At 43.3% G+C, this 23,269-nt stretch overlaps 1 protein-coding gene across 2 annotated transcripts in view; it reads right to left on the reverse strand.

Moving 5' to 3' along the window:
* Positions 1-740: 740 nt before the first annotated feature.
* The window catches only part of hnf4a (hepatocyte nuclear factor 4, alpha), a 47,732-nt gene continuing 25,203 nt past the window's right edge, over positions 741-23,269 (reverse strand). The window contains exons 3-10 of one of the 2 annotated variants that reach the window (XM_055652531.1): positions 22,413-22,507; positions 20,174-20,280; positions 13,444-13,599; positions 10,611-10,698; positions 10,339-10,491; positions 8,087-8,323; positions 6,608-6,730; positions 741-5,498 (exon numbers count right to left, since the gene is read on the reverse strand). In XM_055652531.1, coding sequence (XP_055508506.1) covers positions 5,371-5,498; positions 6,608-6,730; positions 8,087-8,323; positions 10,339-10,491; positions 10,611-10,698; positions 13,444-13,599; positions 20,174-20,280; positions 22,413-22,507 — 1,087 coding nt within the window. In that variant the 3' untranslated portion in view covers positions 741-5,370. The other variant, XM_055652532.1, reaches the window with a different exon arrangement.

Genomic DNA, 23,269 nt, shown 5'->3' on the forward strand with positions numbered 1-23,269 from the left:
GGCAGCATCTATAGAGGTCATGGATAGGTGACGTTTCGGTTTGCGATCCATCTGCAGTTCATTGTTTCTCTATCTGATTGGGTAGACTGAACTGAATCACTCGTCATCTAATAGTCATCAATAGGAGATAGAAACCAAAAGCTGGAGTAACTCAGCGGGACAGGCAGCATCTTTGGAGAGAAGGAATGGGTGACGTTTCGGGTCGAGAACCTCCTTCAAGTCATGAATAGGAGAACATCTCTCCTCAGTATGACAAAGTGCATTGAGTTAAAAACGTTTCTGAAGATGTTATTGAGCGGCGTATCATGGCACGGAGTGCGTGCCAGACTATATGGCTGCGCATGGTTCTGTTGGCATCTATTGATTGCTTAGACAGAAGGCACCTGGCAGTTATTTGCTTTGTTTGCTGTGGATTTAGGATAAAATGTTCGAGGCTTAGCATTAATGTGAATTTTAAGAATCTGTGAAAATAATTGATTTTGAGTGTGCCAAGTTTGTCCTGAATCCTAGATCCAACACACTCCAACACTTCTGTAATCAAACGTATTTGACAGCATTTACTCAATGTACCAAAGCCACTCCCATGACAACATCTCATCAGATTGTCTAGCTCTTGAAATAATATTTTAAATGCTGCGTCAAATCCACACTGGACCATCAATGCATAGAACGTGTTGTGGTAAAACACAAAGTGATGGATGATCTCAGTGGGTCAGCATTTCGAGTCGGGATCCTTCTTCCAGTACTTTTTGTTTTGCTCATGATTTCAGCATCTGCAGTTCCCTGCATCTGCATTGTAGTAAGATTGCTTTAAAAACTTTCAGTACCCGTTCGAGATAGGTAAAACCAATCCAAATGACCTCACGAATCTTTGAGAAACTGATCGGTGTTGCAGGAATTAACATGGAGAATGCTTTAAATGCTCTATTCATTAGTACCGAATTATCTATGTATTTAAGCATGCTCTTTACAATCCAGTGAAGTTTTTTCACACTGGGATATGTCTTCTGTTTATTAATAAAGGTCAGATATTATTCTGGAAGAAGCAAGGACATGTTACATTGGGCATGTAACTTCAAGTGCATTTGAGGACTTCAGAAAAGGGTTAAATAAAACACTTTGGTATAAAAACGGTATGCAATAAATATGTTAGAGCACAGAAAGTTTGATTATAGATGAAGGAATTTACAGGGATATTTGGCTGGACAATCATATCAAAAATAACATTTGCTGGCTTTTAATCAGTAAAATAACAATATTTGGACATTTATAATTCTGGCCTCAGATAAAACAAAGAACTTGTGTGAAATGTTACGATTTATAGCACTAATAAAGACAGAATATATTTTAATTGATACATCCCAACAAACTGAAATTAAAATATGAACACATTGTCACTGGGTCATTATTAATAGATTGAAATAAACAATTCTTGTTTAAAAATTGTAAGGCGAAAATATGCTTAATGTGAATTATGTGGGTCTATTTTAAGTGAAATATACCTGAGGTAGTGCACCCTGAATTGAATGACTTTTACAGTAGATGAAGCCAAGTTGGCAGAGACAGTCCACTCTGTTATACAAATCTATGCTGGCTTACGAGATCAATGTACACAGATCCAAATGATAAACTTGCTGGAGGATGTGTTACGAGGCTTCTCATATTTCTCTAAAAATATATTTATGGGCATTAAAAAAAAATTGCATTTGCTCAGAAAGGATTATATGGATTTATATTGCTTTTAGTTTTTAGAGATGCAGCATGGAAACAGGCTCCTTGGCCCACTGAGTCCATGCCCACCATTGATCACCCGTCCACACTAGTTCTATGTTATCCCACTTCTGCATTCTCTCTCTACAAAGGGCAACTTTACAGAGGCCAATTAGCCTACAAACCCACTTGCCTTTGCGTTGTGAGTGGAAGCAGGAGCACCAGGACATAACCCACGTGGTCACAGCGAGAACGTGCAAACTCCACACAGTCAGCACCCGGGGTCAGCATCGAACCCGGGACTTTAGCGCTGTAAGGCAGCAGCTCTACCACTGCACCACCATGCCACCCTACTGAGGCATAAAGTCCACTTAATATTCATTTGCACAGCAGCAAACCTTGCATCTATAGAAAACCTACTTGAACTATGAAGCTAATTTTGGAACAATTATTGGGTATTTGAGTGCCTTGGTAAAGATTCCCTCAAAATAACATGAAAAGGGAAATAAATGCTAACAGCTGTTGGGGACTTTCTGCAAAGACAGGACATTCCAAAGTTGGAATTGGGGTTCTGAAGTACATCTGTAGGTTAGTCATTGTTATACTCTTGGAGGCATTGGGCAATAGTCTTTTTTCTACAGTATTTGGTGCATGTGTGATCCCTTTAGCAATCTGTTATAAATGCTTTGCAGTTAGACCATGATGAAGCGCGTGTTTTAAGACAAGTCAAGTTGTTAGCACTTGGCTGGTTGTTCAGTTAAGTCCAGCTGATATAACAGGGATGTGAGTGCCAAATTGCTCACGTTGTGTACATTATACACATTTTGGCATCATGTTATGCCCATGGAAGTGAGCTATTCCTTGTTTTAATAAAATGGAGTTTACATTAAACATTTTTGATGTAATTATCATTACCGTAGCCAGCAAAAATAAATTCTTCTTCAAATACTTTAAATCTATTAAATAATTCTCATGAGATCCATTTTCTGATATGTACACCTACTCAGATTTGACTTACAGAAATACTCTGAAGGGCAATCTAAAAATATGGCACATGAAGAAAAGAAAAGTAGTGGAATCATACAACATCTCGGAATATTATAAAAGCATAAATATTAGATTTGATAAACATTCAGAGAAGGAGGTTCTCCACTAAAGAGAAAAAAAACCCCATTCAGAACCAAAACCTTGCTAATTCATCGTGGGTCCACGTCAAAACCCAGTTCACATCCTGATTGTGGTGACTGATCACATTTGATTTCTTAAGAGTGTTGAGAAATGAAACTGCAGATACACCACTGATTGTCCAGCAAGCTAGTGGTTCGGCACCTCCTTTAATCCGGATAAAATCACGAGAGCGCACTTGAAATCCCCACCCGGAAGACCCCCCGAAGATATGGCACCTCGGCCGGGTGAGACTTCCGTGCCGATCGATGGGTCGAATTTGCCCGCTGGGGCCGGCGCTCTGGAACTCCGGCCCGGCCGGAGCGGTCAAATCCGTTCCCATATCCCACTTCCGAGGCCGACTTTGTTGGCCGTCATCTGTGTCTCCCCCCCCCCCCCCCGCAGGCAGTGACCTCTTTTGGCCCGGCAAAACGGATAACATGGTAAAAAGCTCTGGAACCAAGGGTGCTGGATAATCAGTGGTGGACCTGTATCTGTATAACAAAAACAAACATTTCTGGAAGTACTTGGCAGGATGCCAGCATCTGTGAGAGAGAATGACAGTGAACATTCCAAGTTGACTTTTCATCAGAATGAAAAAACACTTAGAAAACAACGGCTTGTTAATCACCGACTGGAAATTGCAGTTCATCTGTATCGATGACAGATAAATAGGAACATTCTCTAATTTCTGATTTCCGAGCTGTATTGATTGGTGTGTCACAGTTTCAGGAGTGTTTTGTATCCTCCGTTTTCTGTTCATCTCTCTCTTTTACATCACCTCCAGAGAGATGAGTGGGTATTACCATGTCTGCACCAGCCATCTCTATCACCACTTTTGTCATTCAGCCTCTCTCTTGCTCTCCACCAAAGAATACAGTTGGTGTATGTGTATATGTGTACGTTTGTGTATGTGTTTGTGTATGTACAGTATATGTATATGTGCAGGTGTATGTGTTTGTGTTTGCGTAGGTGTATATGTAAATGTGCATGTGTATGTATGCGTGTGTCTATGTCTATGTGTACACATTTACTTGTGATTGACTTGATTGTATAGGATGTACATTATTATCTCATTGAAATGGACAGCAGGCAAACAAAAGCTTTTCACTGCATCTTGGTGAATGTGACAATAATAACCAATGTTTTCTCTATTTCTCCCCCTTTTCTCCAACATGTAAATCGTTTGTTCCCGACTTTTCCTTCTTTTTGTTCTGATGAAAACTCATCGATTTGGAATGTCAACAATATTTCTCTCTTCACAGACGTTGCTTGGCCTGTTGAGTATTTCCAGCATTGTTGCTGTTTTTAGTTCAAGTTCTAGGCATCTTGCTTACCACATACAACACTACAACTTGAAGTTGTACAATCACGTTCAATTGTAAAAGTAAAAGGATGATTTTAACCTGGACTGTGGGTGGAGCGCAGGAGATGTTATACGGGGTTCGATGAATGTGGAGGGGTGCTCCATCAGCAGGTTAGGCTGGTGGAACACCAAAGACCAGTGGAAATGAGGACTGAGCTGACAGCTGAGACCAGCAAGAGACGGGTCTGGGGAAATGATTCAGGGTTGGTGATAATTGAAGGTATGGACACTGAGCTGGGTTGGCAAAGTGTAAGAGGGTTTAGTTTAGTTCACAGCTACAGCATGGAAACAGGCCCTTCATCTCACCGAGTCCAAGCTGAGCATCCATCACCCGTGCACTAGCTCTAGCCCACACACTAGGGACAACTTACAGAAGCCAATTTACCTACAAACCTGTATGTCTTTGGACTGTGGGAAGAAACCGGAGCACCCGGAGAAAGCCCACGCGGTCACGGGGAGAATGTGCAAACTGCGTACAGACAGCACCTGTAGTCAGGATCGAACCCGGGTCTCTGGCACTGTGAGGCATCAAATCTACTGCTGCACCAAAGAGGTTCAATTTTGAAACCTGTCTCATCCAAGCTACCTCACTGCCCGTTGCACTTCTTAAGTTGTCAGTTAAATTAGCATTCAGTCCATGATCTCTGAATATGATGCCCTCATCTGCCTTCAAATGAACACTAATCCAGCACTGTTCTAGGTCAGCCTAGGTATGGCTGGAACATTAGGAACTTGGGGTGAACACTATGCCATTAATAATATTATTTAAATTTATAATTCATCGAAAGTCTGCTCCACTTTATCCACTTGGTGGACAGAGTTAAAATCAACCCTTAAGAAGCAAGAAATAGTTGGCAATACACATGTGGAATCCTAAATAATTGAATGAATCGAGCCAATGTTTCCACATTAGTCTTTTGAATACACAGGGATACAATATTTATCTGACAGCCAGTTAAACATCTACCTTTGCTTAATGTTGGATTTAATTGCTTCGTCGAGTAAAAATAGAACATTGTCCTCATTGAAATAACATTCTCATCGAGCAGTCCTCTTGGTGTAGAAAATCTACAGAGTTATTTATTTCTTAATTTTGCCTTTCGATGTTTCCCACCAGTGCAGGCGCGATGTTAAATAATTTCCTGTTTCGGGATGGGCACTGGTGGTTTTGATACTGATGGGAGAGAACCTGATACCAGTTTGTACGGCTCTGAAGCTGAACCTCCGGGAGGAGATGGCAAAGGTGTTTCCGGTGTCGCTGTGATATGCAAATAAAAGAAAGAAAAATATTTCAATTCAGTTTAGTTTATTGTCACTTGTACAGTGAAAAGCTTTTGCTGCCTGCTAACCAGTCAGCAGAAAGACAATACATGATTACAAAGGATGCATTTACAGTGTATAGATACATGATAAGGGAACAACATTTAGTGCAAGGTGAAGCCAGCAAAGTCCGATCAAGGATAGTCCAAGGGTCATCAAAGAGGTAGATAGTAGTTCAGCACTGCTCTCTGGTTGTGGTAGGATGATTCAGTTGCCTGATAACAGCTGGGAAGAAACTGTCCCCGAATCTGGTGGTGTGCGTTTTCATACTTCTATACCTTTTGCCTGATGGGAGAGGGGAGAAGAGGGAGTGGCTAGGGTGCGACTCGTCCTTGATTATGCTGCTGGCCTTGCCGAGGCAGCGTGAGGTGTAAATGGAGTCACTTATTATTAAGTTTTCAGAGGAAAAACTGAGAATGAGAGGACGTACTTAAAAAAAGTCACAGTAATTAAAATGAACCCAGCTAAAAACATTGGGAATAAATATGAATGGTCCCATCCGTACATTCCTCCTGCTCTTCCTGTGTAAATGAGAATCAAGGGCAGGACATTAGCCCCCTTACATAGGCAACGAGAGAGAGTCCAATGTCAGAAACCAAAACCTCAAACAAGCCACATACATGGTGGCATGGTGACAGCTAACTTCTGAGTTATGCTAAAATCTGAATTCAGTTAAAATGTGAATTCAGCTAAAATCCGAATTCAGCTAAAATATGACTATGGCTAAAATCTGAATTCAGCTCAAATCTGAGTTCAGCTAAAACCTGAGTATAACTATCATGAGGCATGGAATGGTGGTTCTCCCATTAATGAGAGGTACAAATCTGATCGATTTAGCTGCTGGTGGACTTACTGCAAATGCTACATATTTGGCAATATCAATAAAGATATTAGCACAAGATGAGGATTTACTTTTTTCTATTTGTAAGTGTCTTGTCACAATTAAAAGCAGGACAACGTGGCATTAAAACAGGTAATCAATGACAATAAAAGCCACATTTTTTGCCATGAGTGATGAGTGATTGGAGGACATGGGTTAATACTCACAGATCTGCCCATTGTGCACAGGGGCCGGCATTGTGCTGGTTACTATTACGTTACTTGCTAGATGTTCCTGGACCAGGTGAGGATGTAGTGAGTGGTGTGTATGTGGTGTCTCATTTGCTGTACCTGAAGAACAAAGAATGCAAATGAATCTGGGAAGAGAGGCCAAGAAGGGTAGCTTCCACAAATTAACTTAGCTTAGAGATACAGCATGAAAACAGGCCCTTCGGCCCAAAGATCATAGACCGCTGCTCTACGATCCCTTGCTTCGGCCTACCGAGTCCACGCCCACCATCGATCACCCGTTCACGTTAGTTCTATCCTACATGCTCGGGACAATCACAGAAGCAGATTAATCTACAAATCTGCATGTCTTTGGAATGTGGGAGAAATTGCGCCACCATGCAGTCCCAGTAATCAGGGATAAAGCCCACATGGTCACGTGGAGAACATGCAAACTCCGTACAGACAGCACCCAAGGTCAGAATCAAACCCAGGTTTCTGATGCTGGTCGGCAGCAACCCTGTCATTTCGCCACCATGCAGTCCCAGTATTCAGGGTTGTTTTATTAAAGGGCAGCCTTTTATTTGATTAAAAAGTTATTTGGATACAGAACTTCAACAAAACTGTCAAAAGCAAAGATTATAGAGGAGCTATATCTATATCTACATATAATCTTTGGTCAAAAGTACAGAAAAGCAGTGTTAACTTGCAGGCTGTAAATGAGATAGTGAGGTATCTCCAGAACCAAGTAGAAAACAACCCATGGATTCTCTGAGCAGAACACAAAGTGCCGGAGGCACTCAGATGGTCAGGCAGCGTCTGTGTAAGGAACAGACAGATGATGATTCCAGTTGGGGTCTTTGTGCAATCTTTCACACGTCATCTCCTTCTACCAGCTATCTCCCCCTCCACTCCAATCATGAAGAAGAGTCCTGATCCAAAATGTCCTCTGTCCATTTTCCTCCTCAGATGCTGCCTGACAGCCGAGTTTCCCCATCGTTTTGTTGCCTGCTCAAGATTCCAGCATCTGCAGTCTCTTTTGTCTCGTTGCTTCCACTGTTTGTGTTAAACACTGAAACCTGTTTAAAATCTGTTTCACCGAAATGGTTGCAAATAGCTCTGGATTAAAGAAGTCGTAACAAGAAAACACAGGTGGTGGGTTTACAACAGAAGACACAAAAAGCTGGATTGCAAGTCAGCAGGCATCTCTGGAGAACATGGATAAGTGATGTATCCAGTCGGGACCCTTCTTCAGACTGGAAGACTTCAGACCAGTTCTGACTTCAGAAGGACGATCCCAATCTGAAACGCCTCCTATCCATGTTCTCCTACCCGACCCACTGAGCTATTCCAGCACTCTGTGTCTTGAAGCTCTGGATTAAACATTGTTCGAAAGAGAATATTAATTTAGCTTGAGTTTTGTAATCTGTTGCATTGGGATTATCCTCATGATGTGTTGGGTTTAGCATTGATTCTCACCTCCCAGAAGCATCTCTTGAAGCAGGTTGTCAATTTTAGCCATTCCAAAGAGTTTGACAAACTGGATCTGCTCGATCATTTGCCAGGTGATACTCTGTAGAGTGGGCAGCAATAGCAGCAACTCTCCAAATCGCCCTCGGGAGTCATATTGTCTGTCATTGATATAGTCCTCCAAGCTGACTTGTACCTGGAACCGCATGCGCTTGATCTTGGCTGGGTTACTGAGACCCTTGGCATCTATGGAGAGAAAGTAATTCATCATTTTAATGCTGCAACGTCCCACTCTATCGCATGGAGTCATAGAGTCGTACAGCGTGGAAATAGGCCCTTCAGCCCAACTCGCCCACGCCAACCAACATGCCCCATCAACACTAGTCCCACCTGCCTGTGTTTAGCCCATATCCCTCTACACCTATCCTACCACCTATCTAAATGTTTCTTAGAAACAGGCCCTGTGGCCCAACACCTACGCCGACCAACATGCCCCATCTGTACTAGGCCCACCTGCCTGTGCTTGGCCCCTATCCTCCGAAACCTAACCTATCCATGTACCTAGCCAAATGTCTCTTAAACATTGCAATAGTACCTGCCTCAACTACCTCCTCCGGCTGCTTGTTCCATACACTTACCACCCTTTGTATAAAAAAAGCTTCCCCTCAGGTTCCTAATAAAATGGGCGGCACAGCGGTAGAGTTACTGCCGCACAGCACCAGAGATCCGGGTTGGATCCTGACTACGGGTGGTGTCAGTGCAGAGTTTGTGCGTTCTCCCTGTGACCGACTGCGTTTTCTCCAGTTCCTTCCCACACTCCAAAGACGTACAGGTTTGTAGGTTAATTGGCTTTGGCAAAATTGTAAAATTGTCCCTAGTGGAGGATATCGTCAGTGTACCTGTGCAGGGGGATCGCTGGTCAGTGTAGATTCAGTGGGCCAATGGCCGCGTTTACACACTGTATCGCCAAATTCTAAGGGCAAGGTGTAAAGTGAATCTTCCCCCCCATCTTAAACCTATGTCCTCTGGTTTTCGACTCCCTTACTGTGGGTAAAAGCGAAGGGGAATCGAGAACCTTGCCTGTAGTCTACTGCCAAAAAGGAGCAATCATTTGATTCATAGGTAGTTGAATCACATTTGATTTAAGGTTGAATCACATTTGATTTAAGGTAAGCTGAAACAGCACAAGATGACATTGGGTCTGTTGTATCTGCATGAAACAATGCTAGATTAATCACACAGAATTGATGTTGATACTTAAAGCATTGCTAGAAAGATTACAAAAACATTAGCAGCAGAATTTCATCTCGCTGGGCACAACTTCCCCACTCAGAATACAAATCTGAAACAAATGAATGGGGTTGGTATTGATTAAACACGTCGACTCTGATTTAAATTCAGAATCTTTAAAAAAAACATTTAAGAATTGGCTGAGAATTTCCTTGGAACTGATACAGTTCTGTCAGCTGTGACCTAGCTAACATAGAACATCGAAGAGTAAAGCCCCTGTTCCACTTTTCCGAGTTACTCACAAAGCCTCCCGAGTTTTCCCCTTGATTCAAACTCGGAGATTGTCCGTAGCGAGTCCGTAAGAGTCCTTAGATATATCGTAGCGGCTCGTTATTCCAGCCGTAGGTACTCGGGGCATCAGGTAAGTCAGGACGTTTTTTCCAGCATGTCAAAAAAGTCCACGAGTAAAAAGATAGTCGAGAGGAGGTGTCCGTAGATCACAAAAATCTAGATTTTTTTTTAAAGGTCCTTTAAACTCGGCAGAGGACTCAGGAAAGTGGGACAGGCCCTTAAATCTTCTCTGCATCCTTTCCACCTTGACAACATCTTTCCTAGAACATGGTGGCTAGAACTGAACCCAATACTCTAAATACGTCCTCACCAATGTGTTATACAACTGCAACATGACCTCCCAGTTTCCATACCAATACGCTGACTGATGAAGACCAATGTGCCAAAAGCCATATTGACCACCCTATCTACCTGTGCTGCAACTTTCAATAAACTATGTACCTGTACTCCTAGATCCCTCTGCTCTACTACATTCCCCAGAGCCCGACCATTCGCTGTGTAGTAATTTGTGACGATCTTCGGTTTAAACCCAGCATCTGCAGATCCTTCCTACACCTTCCACCATCAGCCTGTGTTTCCTTCCATGAAGCCAATTTTCTATACATTCAGCCACCTTGAATGCCATGGGATCTAACCTTCCATTGACACAAATTAGTTTGGTGCATGTTTCTGTAACCTACCTGGATCAAAGAAAACAATGGCCTTTAAACAAGCATATTCGTTGTCATCTATCTGGATCTCCTGAAACGTCTGGACTAGTTCGTCGAGAATTCTAGTTGCCACACGGCTTATTTCCAGCTCCGGGCAATTGCGTGGAATGATGTAGTCGTTCCCTTCAGAGTTAAAAGAAAACCGCAGGGATTAAAATTATATTATGAGAATGTTTTAAACAGACGTTTAATTTCACAAGTGAACCGTGCATGAGAGTAATTTTAAAAAGTTATAAATTTACCTAAGAGCAGAACATCTTTGTACATCATAGAACGCTTTGCAACTCCGAGCAGTAAATGTTCCCCAGCGTGGGCTCGTAATAAAGCGACCTGCTCAATAAATCCATAAATATTAATCATACATTGTCAACTTTGTCACAGTGTGACTTAATATCCCGTAACGTAATTTTAAGCTGTACAGTTAAAGCCCTGTCCCACTGTACGAGTTCATTCAAGAGCTCTCCTGAGTTTAAAAAACAAAATCAAACTCGTGGTAAGCACGGAGAATGAACGTAACGGGTACCTCGGAGCTCGGGGACGTCTCTTAGCGGCTCGTAACGCTAACGGCAGGTACTTGGGAAAACTCGCTAACGGCAGGTAAGCTCAGGAACGCCCGTGAAGATTTTTCAACATGTTGAAAAATGTCCACGAGAGCCCCGAGTACCTACGAGCGGCCATTACCGTAAATCTCCGAGTTCGAATCAGGGTAAACTCGGGAGAACTCTTGGAATGAACTCGTACAGTGGGACAGGGCTTTTACATAGATATGTTTTTTAGTGGAAATATATAAATGAGTACAACATGACGGCGCAAAATATTTCAGATAATTCAGACGGAAAGTACAAGAGCTTATGACTGGAACGCAGACTAGAATGTCCATCAGGTGTTCGTTTGGAACTAGTATCCTTGCTTTATATTGGACGGGCATGATCTTGTCCTTCACAATAGCAATGCTGAGGTATTCAATAAATCATATGCCTAACAATAAGTGACTCGATACTTTATTTGTCCAGCGTTAATGTTTCTCGCAAATGTATAAAATGTAACGTGAAAATGGTTAAAAAAAGGTTGCGAACTACAACAAAATGTTTAAATATTAACTTCAAAGAACAATTCCAATGGGACCGGTTTTGCTTCTGTGGTTGGTTTTATGTTCACGGTGCAATTGACTGATTTTCTGTCACCTAACGCCACTCTTTTGTTTTTTTCCTAAATCTTCCTTCTGATTATTTTGTCAGTGCACAATGTTTTTATGCACTGCACAACAGAATTTCACTTCAAAGCTGATAGCTGATAGTCAGGGGCATCACGGTGGGGCAGCGCTGCAGTTGCTGACTTACGGCGCCAGAGACCTGGGTTCGATTCTGACTATGGGTGCTAGCCTGTACGGAGTTTGTACCTTCTTCCCATGACCTGCGTGGGTTTCCCCCGAGATCTTCGGTTTCCTCCCACACTCCAAAGACGTACAGGTATGTAGGTTAATCGGCTTGGTGTACGTGTAAATTGTCACTAGTGTGTGTAAGGTAGTGTTAATGTGCGGGGATCGCTGGTCGGTGTGGACTCAGTGGGCCGAAGGGCCTGTTTCCGCGCTGTGTCTCAAAACTAAACTAAACGCAGGTATATGGAACTAGGGGAGAATATGTGTTCGGCACGGACTAGAAGGGTTGAGATGGCCTGTTTCCGTGCTGTAATTGTTATATGGTTATTATATATTATAAACCTGCTCCTCCTTTCATTGACCTTCCCTACTCTCCACACTCTCCAGGATTATCATCTCTCTTGTTTAAGGTCAGTAGTACGGTAACCAGCAAATATGGGTAAAACTAGGTTTGAACTTTAAGTGAAGACAGATACTGATCTCCCATTATTCTTCGGGTAGAAGAATTATTTCGTACAGTGCTGCAGTTATCCATTCCACAAGCCCATTGTTCAGCATATTTTAAGAGTTACTCATATATTTATTGCAGGGAGCATGTCCAACTCTATAAAGATCAACTCATCTACAAGCAGAAGGGGGAGAAGAGTGACATCAGAAATTGGAGATCCAACTCGCTGCTAAATGTCGACTCCGAGATCCTGTCCTAAGCTATCGCAAACCAGGTAGTCTGCCCTGGAACAGGTGGAGCAAGCCAGTGCTGTAGAAACAAACAACTGCAGATGCTGGCTTATACCAAAGGTATACAAAGTGTTGGAGTCACTTAGTGGGTCAGGTAGCCTCTCTGGAGAAAAAGGATGGGTGACCTTTCGGGTCGGGACCCTTCTTCAGAATGAAAGTAAGGGGGGGGGATGGGGGGGGGGGGGGGATGGGGGGGGGGGGTGCGTGGTGAAGAGCTGGAGATGAGAAAGACCAGGACAGATCAGGGCCAGCCACAAATGGCCTCAGGCAAGGCATTGCCTGGTAGGTCCATTGTTGGCCAGTGAAGGTGGGATCTCAAGAGAAACAATGTGGAGAACGGTGAAACTGGTAAAGGAGGAAGGAGGAGGACGGGGGAGGGGAGCATGAGATGACGTGTTTTGATGAAATCGGAGGTAATCCTGCAGATAATGGCCTGCTGCTTCTCTGTGGAGTCATGGTCAAGGGGTAGGTAAGAGGAGGCACCCGTTTTGTTGAAATCAGAATTAGTTTAGTTTAGTTTAGAGATGTGGCGTGAAAACGGGCCCTTCAGCCCACCGAAACCGCGCCGACCAGCAATCCCCGCACACTAACACTATCCTGCACACCAGTGACAATTTACCATTTTTACCGAAGCCAATTAACCTACAAACCTGTACGTCTTTGGAGTGTGGGAGGAAACCGCAGCACCCGGAGAAAACCCACGCAGGTCACGGGGAGAATGTCCAAACTCTGTACAGACAGCACCCGTAGTCAGGATCGAACCCGGGCCACTGGGGCTGTAAGGCAGCAACTCTAATGCTGCGCCACCGTGCAGATAGTGCAGAGATAATTCAGAAACCAGTGCTGTTCGTGGCAGGAAAACCTCTGGCAGTCCCACGCTGCTCAAGGATGGCATCGCCTACATGCTGGACAGAGGGGCCTACATACATACGTCTGGTATCACAATAAATGTTACGAACCTGGTCATCCAGCGCAAGTTCACAGAAAGCTGGGATGTATTTGGCCCACTCCACCAGCACCAACAGTTGCTGTTTCATAGACTCACACACGTCACTTATCACTGCAATCTTCTTAGATCGGATGTCACTGTTTATAACTGATGCAGGCGAAGAAATCTGAAACAACATCAGAGAAAATAAATGGTTATTTAAAATCCTAACACTCAATTTATTCTTTTTCATTCGACTTTAGAGATACAGCGCGGAAACAGGCCCGTTTGGCCCAGGAAGCCCTCGCCGACCAGCGATCCCCGCACACTATTCCCCCGTCCCACTTAGGAAACCTGAACGGAAACCTCTGGAGACTTTGCGCCCCACCCAAGGTTTCCGTGCGGTTCCCGGAGGTTGCAGGTGGTTGCCGGAGGTTGCAGGTAGTGGAAGCAGGTAGGGAGACTGACAAAAACCTCCGGGAACCGCACGGAAACTTGGGTGGGGCGCAAAGTCTCCAGAGGTTTCCGTTCAGGTTTCCTAAGTGGGACAGGGGCATTATTACACTATCTTATACACTAAGGACAACTAATTTTACCAAACCCACTAACCTACAAACCTGTATGTCTTTGGAGTGTGCAGATCCAGGAGAAACCCCACGTGGTAATGGGGAGAACGTGCAAACTCGATATAGACAGCACCCGTAGACAGGATCGAACCTGGTCTCTGGTGCTGTAAGGCAGCAACTCTCCTGCTGAGCCGCCGTGCTGCACTTCAAGTAAACAAAATATCTTTGTGCGACCTAACTAATTGGGGCTATTTCATATGACAATTTTCTGGGCACCTTGAAGCTAATCTCTAGCACCCGCTGATATCCCTCGCTTCAAGTTGGTTGAATATGGTCGCAGAGAACATTACAGTTAGTTCTACGTTATCACGGCAGTTGTGTTCCTAAGAAACTCTCATGTGCTAGAAAATCGCTTTATGAAAGGCACTGTGTCAAGGGGGCAAAGGGGGTTAAGATCTGGAGAGTTTCAGACTCACAACAAAATTATTTTGCTGTCTAGGTCTTTTTAATAACTAAGGTTTGTTTTTTTACTGTCAGCTAAAAATATAAAAGGCTGCCTGTTACATTATTGCACAAGTATCAATAGAAGCGAAGATCGACACAACATGCTGGAGGAGTAACTCAGCGGGACAGGCAGCATCTCTGGAGAGAGGGAATGGGTGACGTTTCGGGTCGAGACCCTTCTTCAGACAGGGTCTCGACCCCAAACGTCATATCCCTTCACTCCAGAGATGCTGTTTGTCCCGCTGAGTTAAGGGCCTGTCCCACTTGCCGATTTTTTCGGCGACTGCCGGCATCATTGACTGATGCACCGTGATGGTGACACGGCGTGATGATGTATGAAGGGATTCAAAGTAACATTAGCAAATTTGCAGATGACACAAAGCTGGGTGGCAGTGTGAACTGTGAGGAGGATGCTATGAGAATACAGGGTGACTTGGACAGGTTGGGAGAGTGGGCAGATGCATGGCAGATGCAATTTAATGTGGATAAATGTGAGGTTATCCACTTTGGTTGCAAAAACAGGAAGGCAGATTACTATCTAAACGGCGTCAAGTTGGGAAAAGGGGAAGTAGAACAGGATCTGGGGGTCCTTGTTCATCAGTCAATGAAAGTAAGCATGCAGGTACAGCAGGCAGTGAAGAAAGCGAATGGCATGTTGGCCTTTATAACAAGTGGAGTTGAGTATAGGAGCAAAGAGGTCCTTCTGCAATTGTATAGGGCCCTAGTGAAACCACACCTGAAGTATTGTGTGCAGTTTTGGTCCCCTAATTTGATAAAGGACATTCTTGCTATTGAGGGAGTGCAGCGTAGGTTTACAAGGTTAATTCCTGGGATGGCGGGACTGTCATATTCTAAGAGAATGGAGCGGCTGGGCTTGTATACTCTGCAGTTTAGAAGGATGAAACATAGAAACATAGAAACATAGAAATTAGGTGCAGGAGTAGGCCATTCGGCCCTTCGAGCCTGCACCGCCATTCAATATGATCATGGCTGATCATCCAACTCAGTATCCCGTACCTGCCTTCTCTCCATACCCCCTGATCCCCTTAGCCACAAGGGCCACATCTAACTCCCTCTTAAATATAGCCAATGAACTCGCCTCAACTACCCTCTGTGGCAGAGAGTTCCAGAGATTCACCACTCTCTGCGTGAAAAAGGTTTTTCTCATCTCGGTTTTAAAGGATTTCCCCTTTATCCTTAAGCTGTGACCCCTTGTCCTGGACTTCCCCAACATCGGGAACAATCTTCCTGCATCTAGCCTGTCCAACCCCTTAAGAATTTTGTAAGTTTCTATAAGATCCCCTCTCAATCTTCTAAATTCTTCTAAATTCTTCTAAATCTTCTAAATTCTAGAGAGTATAAACCAAGTCTATCCAGTCTTTCTTCATAAGACAGTCCTGACATCCCAGGAAGAATGAGAGTGGATCTTATTGAAACATATAAGATTATTAAGGGTCTGGACAAGCTAGAGGTAGGAAACATGTTCCCGATGTTGGGTAGTCCAGAACCAGGGGCCACAGTTTAAGATAAGAGCCATTTAGAACGGAGACGAGGAAACACTTTTTCTCACCGAGAGTTGTGAGTCTGTGGAATTCTCTGCCTCAGAGGGCAGTGGAGGCCGGTTCAATGGATACTTTCAAGAGAGAGCTAGATAGGGCTCTTAAAGATTGCGGAATCAGGGGGTATGGGGAGAAGGCAGGAACGGGGTACTGATTGGGGATTGGGGATTAGTACATGAAGCCACATGAAGCCGCTCCGATTATACTGTATCTACCTCCTTGATGTCCCTCGGACTATCCTTGACCGGACTCAGCTGGCTTTACCTTGCACTAAACATCCCCTTATCATGTATGTATACACTGCAAATGGATTGATTGTAATCATGCATTGTCTTTCTGCGTACTGGTTAGCACGCAACAAAAAAAAACTGAGCTGACCTAAACTGTTTCGCTGCTTCAGGGAAGCTTTTACATTTACAAGATTGTGGCTGATGTAAAATAAAACAGATTAGTGCATTAAACCCAACAAATTAAAACCATGTTGCACAACTCGACACAACCACATTCACCAAAAGGTCAGCCCTTTTAATTTTTTATTAAAGTTTTCAAATGGCACGAGTTAACTATTTGGAGTATATAAACTACTCAGGCAAAACGTCGTCTTCAGAAGATAACCTGGTGACTAAGCAATCAGTCATTTGAAGTTAAATGTAAATGTATCTCATGCAAAAGGTCTTAAAATGAATCACATATCTGTGATCTCAGGAAATCATTTAATGTATTAATTATCTGCATGAGTGCTTTGGGTGCTCGAAAGTAGTGGAAAGTAATTCATCGTGATAGGTTCAACTAAAATTGTTCATTTATATTTACTGTTTAAGGGCCTGTCCCACTTAGGCGATTTTTTCGGTGATTGCCGGCGACTGTCATAGTCGTAGCAGGTCGCAAAAAAAATGGCGACTGGACCCAACGACATTGTCTACGACAAACTCCCACCTAGCCGACATAAAGCTACGGCAAGCTACCGACAACCGGCGACCAATTAGGACGTCCACCTTCGACCACACCTACGACAACCTACGACCACACAGGCGACAACCAGAGTCAACCTACGTCCAGCCCGCGACGAGCTACGACAAGCTACGACCCTGTCGGCGACAGCTGAAGACATCTGAAGACAATTCTGTCGCCGGTTGGCGTAGGTAGTCGCCAATAGAATTCACCAAAGTCAGCACCAGCGACAACCTACGTCACCTGGCCGCAACCTACCACAGCACCTACGTCAGGAGAAGTCAAGCTACGCTCATTGGCGTCAACTCACTGTCGCCGAAAATCTTTGAACGTGTTGAAAATCCAGCGGCGACCAGAAAGACGCTAGTCACTTTCCAGCTAGTTGAAAGTGTACCTGTTTATATAAATTAAAATACGTGGCTTATTTGGTCAGCATCTTCCAGTCACGGTAGAACCAATAAGTGACTATGAGAACTACAACTTTTGTCTACCTTCAATTTTCCAGCATCTGCAGTTCCTTCTTAAACACTTCGACTATATGGAGTTTGGACGTTTTCGCCGTGACCTGCATGGGTTTGCTCCGAGATCTGCGGTTTCCTCCCATACTCCAAAAACGTACAGGTTTGTAGGTTAATTGGCTTGGTATAAGTGTAAATTGTCCCTAGTGTGTGTAGGATAATGTTAATGTGCGGGGATCGCTGGTTGTTGCCGACTCGGTGGGCCGTAGGGTCTGTTTCCGCGCTGTATCTCTAAACTAAACTGAAACAGACTCGAGACAAGTGACTGGATATTGCCTGACAGAAGGGTCAAGGTCGGAGGTTAGCTGATATCCTACAGAAAGATCCTGGGTGCTGATACCTAGTGGAGGATGTGGATATCTTAAAGGATCTATATAATGCAGTGTGATGTTAGAGTAAGCACAATTTGTAATCTATGGCCATGTTAATAAAGTGCAGCTATTCAAATGCTTGCTACAATTTAGTCTAATTTACTCAAAGTGCTCTGAATGCGAATGTTGCTGTTTCATGTTGATATGAGGTTTCCCAAAGGAAAGAGATACAGATGAATATAGATGTTAATGTATAAAAGGGAAATAATTAAAAGAACATCACATGCACAAAGAAAGCAAAATAGCAATAGATTATATCCTATAGATGTTTAACAGTTGCAACTGAACCCAATTACATTTGGATTTGGTACAATTACAGTAGCTTTTTCTGTATTCTATCACTCGTTCAGTTGAGAGATACTGCATGGAAACAGGCCCTTCGGCCCACTGAGTCTGTGCCAACCAACAATCATCCGTACACTAGCACTATCTTACACAAATTACAGAAGCCAATTAACTTACAAACCTGCACATTGTTGGAGTGTGGGAGGAAACCGGAGCGCCCGGAGAAAACCCACGCAGTCACAGGGTGAACATGCAAACTCCGTAGAGACAGCACCCGTAGTCAGGATCAAACCTGGGTCTCTGGCGCCGTAAGGCAGCAACTCTACTGCTGCACCACTGTGAGCCCCAGTATAGGGTGATTTCACTAAAGGTCACTGGAGCGTGGATCCGCACCCACGTGACCAAAATTCGCCGGTGGAGGACACATACGGGTCCCTGTACATGTTAGTGGATGGGAAAAGTCGCATTTTCCCACCCGTTAAAAACATAGAAAACGGCGAGGTTGAGAGCTGCAATTTTCTGTGCCAGTCGGGGTGACTGTGAGGCACAGCTACCTAGATTTACAGGGAAAAAAAAATATTGCAAGTGAGGTAAATTCAAGAGGGAACTGAAGGTGCCTATCCACCGGAAGTCAGGAGCCGACAATTGCCGAAGATATTTAAAGGTCCAAAATAGCGGGAAATATCGCGTTTTCCCGCTGAATTTCATCAAAGGTAAGGCATTATATACTTTTTTATCTTTATTCATTTGTTAGATGAGATTTTTTAAAAGTGAAAAATCACTCATTAAAAGTTCAAAATCGGCCATGGTTCTCAGGTTGGTTTTAACATGCAAAATCAAAACGCCTCTGAAGCTGCATTTACCATTTAAATAATGATAAACTATCAATGCATTTTTAAATAAATTTCACTCAGATGCAAGCTAAGGAATGTGATAATTATCAGCTGTCAGTTGGACAAAATTAGGACATTTTATTATTTGCCAAAATATTTATTTAAAAATGCATTGATAGTTTATCATTATTTAAATGGTAAATGCAGCTTCAGAGGCGTTTTGATTTTGCATGTTAAAACCAACTTGAGAACCATGGCCGATTTTGAACTTTTAATGAGTGATTTTTCACTTTAAAAAAATCTCATCTAACAAATGAATAAAGATAAAAAAGTATATAATGCCTTACTTTTGATGAAATTCAGCGGGAAAACGCGATATTTCCCGCTATTTTGGACCTTTAAATATCTTCGGCAATTGTCGGCTCCTGACTTCCGGTGGATAGGCACCTTCAGTTCCCTCTTGAATTTACCTCACTTGCAATATTTTTTTTCCCTGTAAATCTAGGTAGCTGTGCCTCACAGTCACCCCGACTGGCACAGAAAATTGCAGCTCTCAACCTCGCCGTTTTCTATGTTTTTAACGGGTGGGAAAATGCGACTTTTCTCATCCACTAACATGTACAGGGACCCGTATGTGTCCTCCACCGGCGAATTTTGGTCATGTGGGTGCGGATCCACGCTCCAGTGACCTTTAGTGAAATCACCCTATTCAATATTGCTCTATTAGAGGACAGCCTTTTATTTAATTTAAATATAATTCTTATGATCTAGGTTTTTGAAGCAAAGATACGACAACGTGAAACTACACCTTGGTTAACAATTTATCGGATAAAAGCTTTGTTTAGAAATACAATGCGGAAACATCGAGAAACGCCAAAACCTTCAGCCCACCGAGTCGGCACAACTGCATGTGATTCCTGCACACTATCCCACACACATTGGGGCCAATTTACACCTATACCAACCCAATTCACCTACAAGCATGTAGATCTTTGGAGTGTGGAAGGAAACTGAAGATCGCGGGGGAAACCCATAGTCAGGATCGAACCCGGGTCTCCGGCGCTGCAAGCGCTGTAAGGCAGCAACTCTACCGCTGCGCCACCGTGCTGCTTTGGCCAGATGTACCATCTATTTGCTGAAAGCACGGTAGCATGTGTAAAGATCCTGTTTTTACCTGTCGAGATAGAACCTCTGCTTGTATGAGTGCGTTTATTGAAGGCAGACTGTTGTCGTCGTAGCTTGACCTTCTCGTGCTTATTCTGTCTCTTTCATTCTGCACAGCTGGAATGAAGATCATACGTTTAAAATGTTTGCATTTTCCAGGTGTAGATTCTAAACTTTAAAGAATTTATAGCATCAAGCATTAAACTGACATTTAATGTTTAGATATACAGTATAGAAACTGCCCCACCGAGTTTAATTGCCCATTCGCATAGTTCTGTAATCTCACTTTCCCATTCATATTCTACACACCAGGGGCAATTTACAGAGGCCAATTAATCTCCAAACAAGCATATTTTGGGGATAAGGGAGGTAACAGGGAGAACGTGCAAACTCCACACAGACAACACCCGAGTTCAGGGGCGAACCTGGACCTCTGACGCTGTGAGGCAGCAGCAGCAGCTCTATTTAGTGTATTATTTAGTATACAAATAGATCAAATTGTGTGTTACAATAAACATCATAATTAAGTATTTGAATGTTGTTTGCAAGCTACAATGAAGTGGACATGAACGCACAAGTAACTGCAGATGCTGGAATCTTGAGCAGAACACAAAGTGCTGGAGGAACTCCGCGGGTCATGTAGCATCTCTAAAGGAAATGAACAGATGACATTTCAGGTCGGGACCCTTCTACAGTCTGAAGCAAAGATCCAATAGCGAGCAAGATAGACCACTCGACGAAAAAGACGTAGTGCGGTCGTGGGCAGATTCATGGGTAATTTTCGCCCCCATTTCCGTAACCGGCTTCCGTCTCCGCACAAAAGATCCCGTAGCGGAGCAAAGATACTAGTGCGGAGACGGAAGCCGGCTACGGAAACATCCTCGTAAAAATCAAAGTTCTTTGGTAAAAATCTTCTCCTCATTTTCAGAATTATAATTTATTAACACAAACTGTTCCCCCGCAACGTTGATTACACTGCGAGAGGGATATCTAAAGTCGGGTCGGGTTACTGAAATGGATGAAAAAAAGGCCCATGTTCCGCTCCGTTGCATACTACACGTCAGCCCATCGCATTTAGCAGGAGTGGTCTATCTTGCTCCGCTATAGGATCTTTGGTCTGAAGGGTCCCGACCCGAAACACTGGTTGATGGCATGCTGACACAGTGGTAGAGCTACTGCCTTGCGGTGCCAGGGACCCGGGTTCGATCCTGACCATAGGAGCTAATCTGTACAGAGTTTGTACGTTCTCCCCATGACCTGCGTGGGTTTTCTCTGAGATCCTCGGTTTCCTCCCACACTCCAACAATGTACAGGTTTGTAATTTAATTGGCTTGGTATAAATGTAAATTGTCCCTGGTGTGTGTAGGATAGTGTTAGTCTGCGGGGATCGGGGTTGGTGCAGACTTGTTTGGCCGAAGGGCCTGTTTTCATGCTATATCTCTAAACTAAACTAAATTAAACTAATAATACTGTAAATGCAGCCAACCTGGAAATGGAACACATCTATATGGTGCACATAAAATTTAAACAGTTGGCTACAATGAATAATTTTTATGAGGGGAAAAAAGCAGGAATGCAGTCAACTGTCGTGAGAGTACTCAAGGTTATGCATAGGTTTATCAGTGGAGGCACCGTGTTCAGTCACAGAGTGCGGCTTCAAAATGTTTGCTCAGCACTAACTGGTCATGGGCCTCAAGTGAAATCTATTGAATATTAACAGATTTGGGAAAAGATTTGAGCTGGGGAACTCTACTTTCATTTTTTCTCGTTTCAATTAGGCTTCCCAAGCAGTTTTATTGCAAAGAGCTAGAAATTGGTTTCCTTAGGACAAAGCAGACTAATTAAAGGAAGAGGCACTGCTGTTGAAACATCTGTGGAATTCATTGCCACAGACGGCTGGGGAGGCCAAGTCAATGGGTAATTTTAAGGCGGACATTGGCAGATTCTTGATTAGTACGGGTGTCAGGTGTTATGGGGAGAAGGCAGGAGAATGGGGTTGAGAGGGAGAGATAGATTAGCCGTGATTGAATAGTGGAATAGACTTCATGGGCTGAATGGCCTAATTCTGCTCCTATAACATCTGAACTAATCTTGTATGCATCTGAAGCCTCCCTTATAAGCAAGTTAAGAGCATTGCCTGAATAAACAGCCCTCCAGCTCACTTCTTCCAACACTTGTGACATTCTGATGCAATGTATATGTCTCATTATCAACAGACTTTACTTCATGCATCTTCTGAGGCTCCTTACCTTCCTTTTTCATCCCTGCACGAAAGCACTTTTTTAATCTGCAGTATCTACATTGGTTCCGTTTGTCCTTGTCTACAATGCATTGTCTGTTAAACCTTGAAGAGAACACACACACACACAAAAAAAAAAAATCACATTGTTAACAACTATCAGTTACCCTTAACACAGTTAAGTACACTCAAAGGAATGCGGGCCTGGTGTGTTTTGTACATGCCACCATGTACATGGTACAATTTGCCATAAATGTATAAATCATGTATAAAGCACTATGCGGCACAGTGGTGCAGCGGTAGAGTTGCTGCTTTACAGAGCCTGAGACCCGGGCTCGATCCTGGCCTCGGGTGCTGTCTGTACAGGGTTTGCACGTTTACACGTTCTCCCGGTGACCACGTGGGTTTTCTCCAGGTGCTCCAGTTTCCTCCAACATTCCAAAGATGTGCCGGTTTGTAGGTTAGTTGTGGCTTCTGTAAATTGTCCCGAGAGTGTCGGATAGAACTAGTCTACGGGATGATTGGTGGGCAGTGTGGACTGGGTGAGTCAAAAGGCCTGTTTCTACGCTGTATCTCCAAAACTAAAAATAATCTAACAGTCTCCAATACTTTTATAAACACAAATAAACTCTCCTCAATCAATAAGAAGGAAACAGAGAGGGAACATTTTATTACTTTAATTCTCCCAAGAAAATTTTCCCAAGAAAATGAAATTATAATGTCCTTTAAATATTTATGTCGCAGAAACAACTGCGGAATTCCGAACATTTTGATGATAAATGTTCAGTGTTTGAGTATATCCTGTACAATTAAAATAATTAGTTGTTCGTTACAAATAAATTATCCTATTGTTTCCGATAAGTTTTG

This window comes from Leucoraja erinacea, chromosome 21 (assembly GCF_028641065.1).
Source record: "Leucoraja erinacea ecotype New England chromosome 21, Leri_hhj_1, whole genome shotgun sequence".
Classification (NCBI taxonomy): domain Eukaryota; kingdom Metazoa; phylum Chordata; class Chondrichthyes; order Rajiformes; family Rajidae; genus Leucoraja; species Leucoraja erinaceus.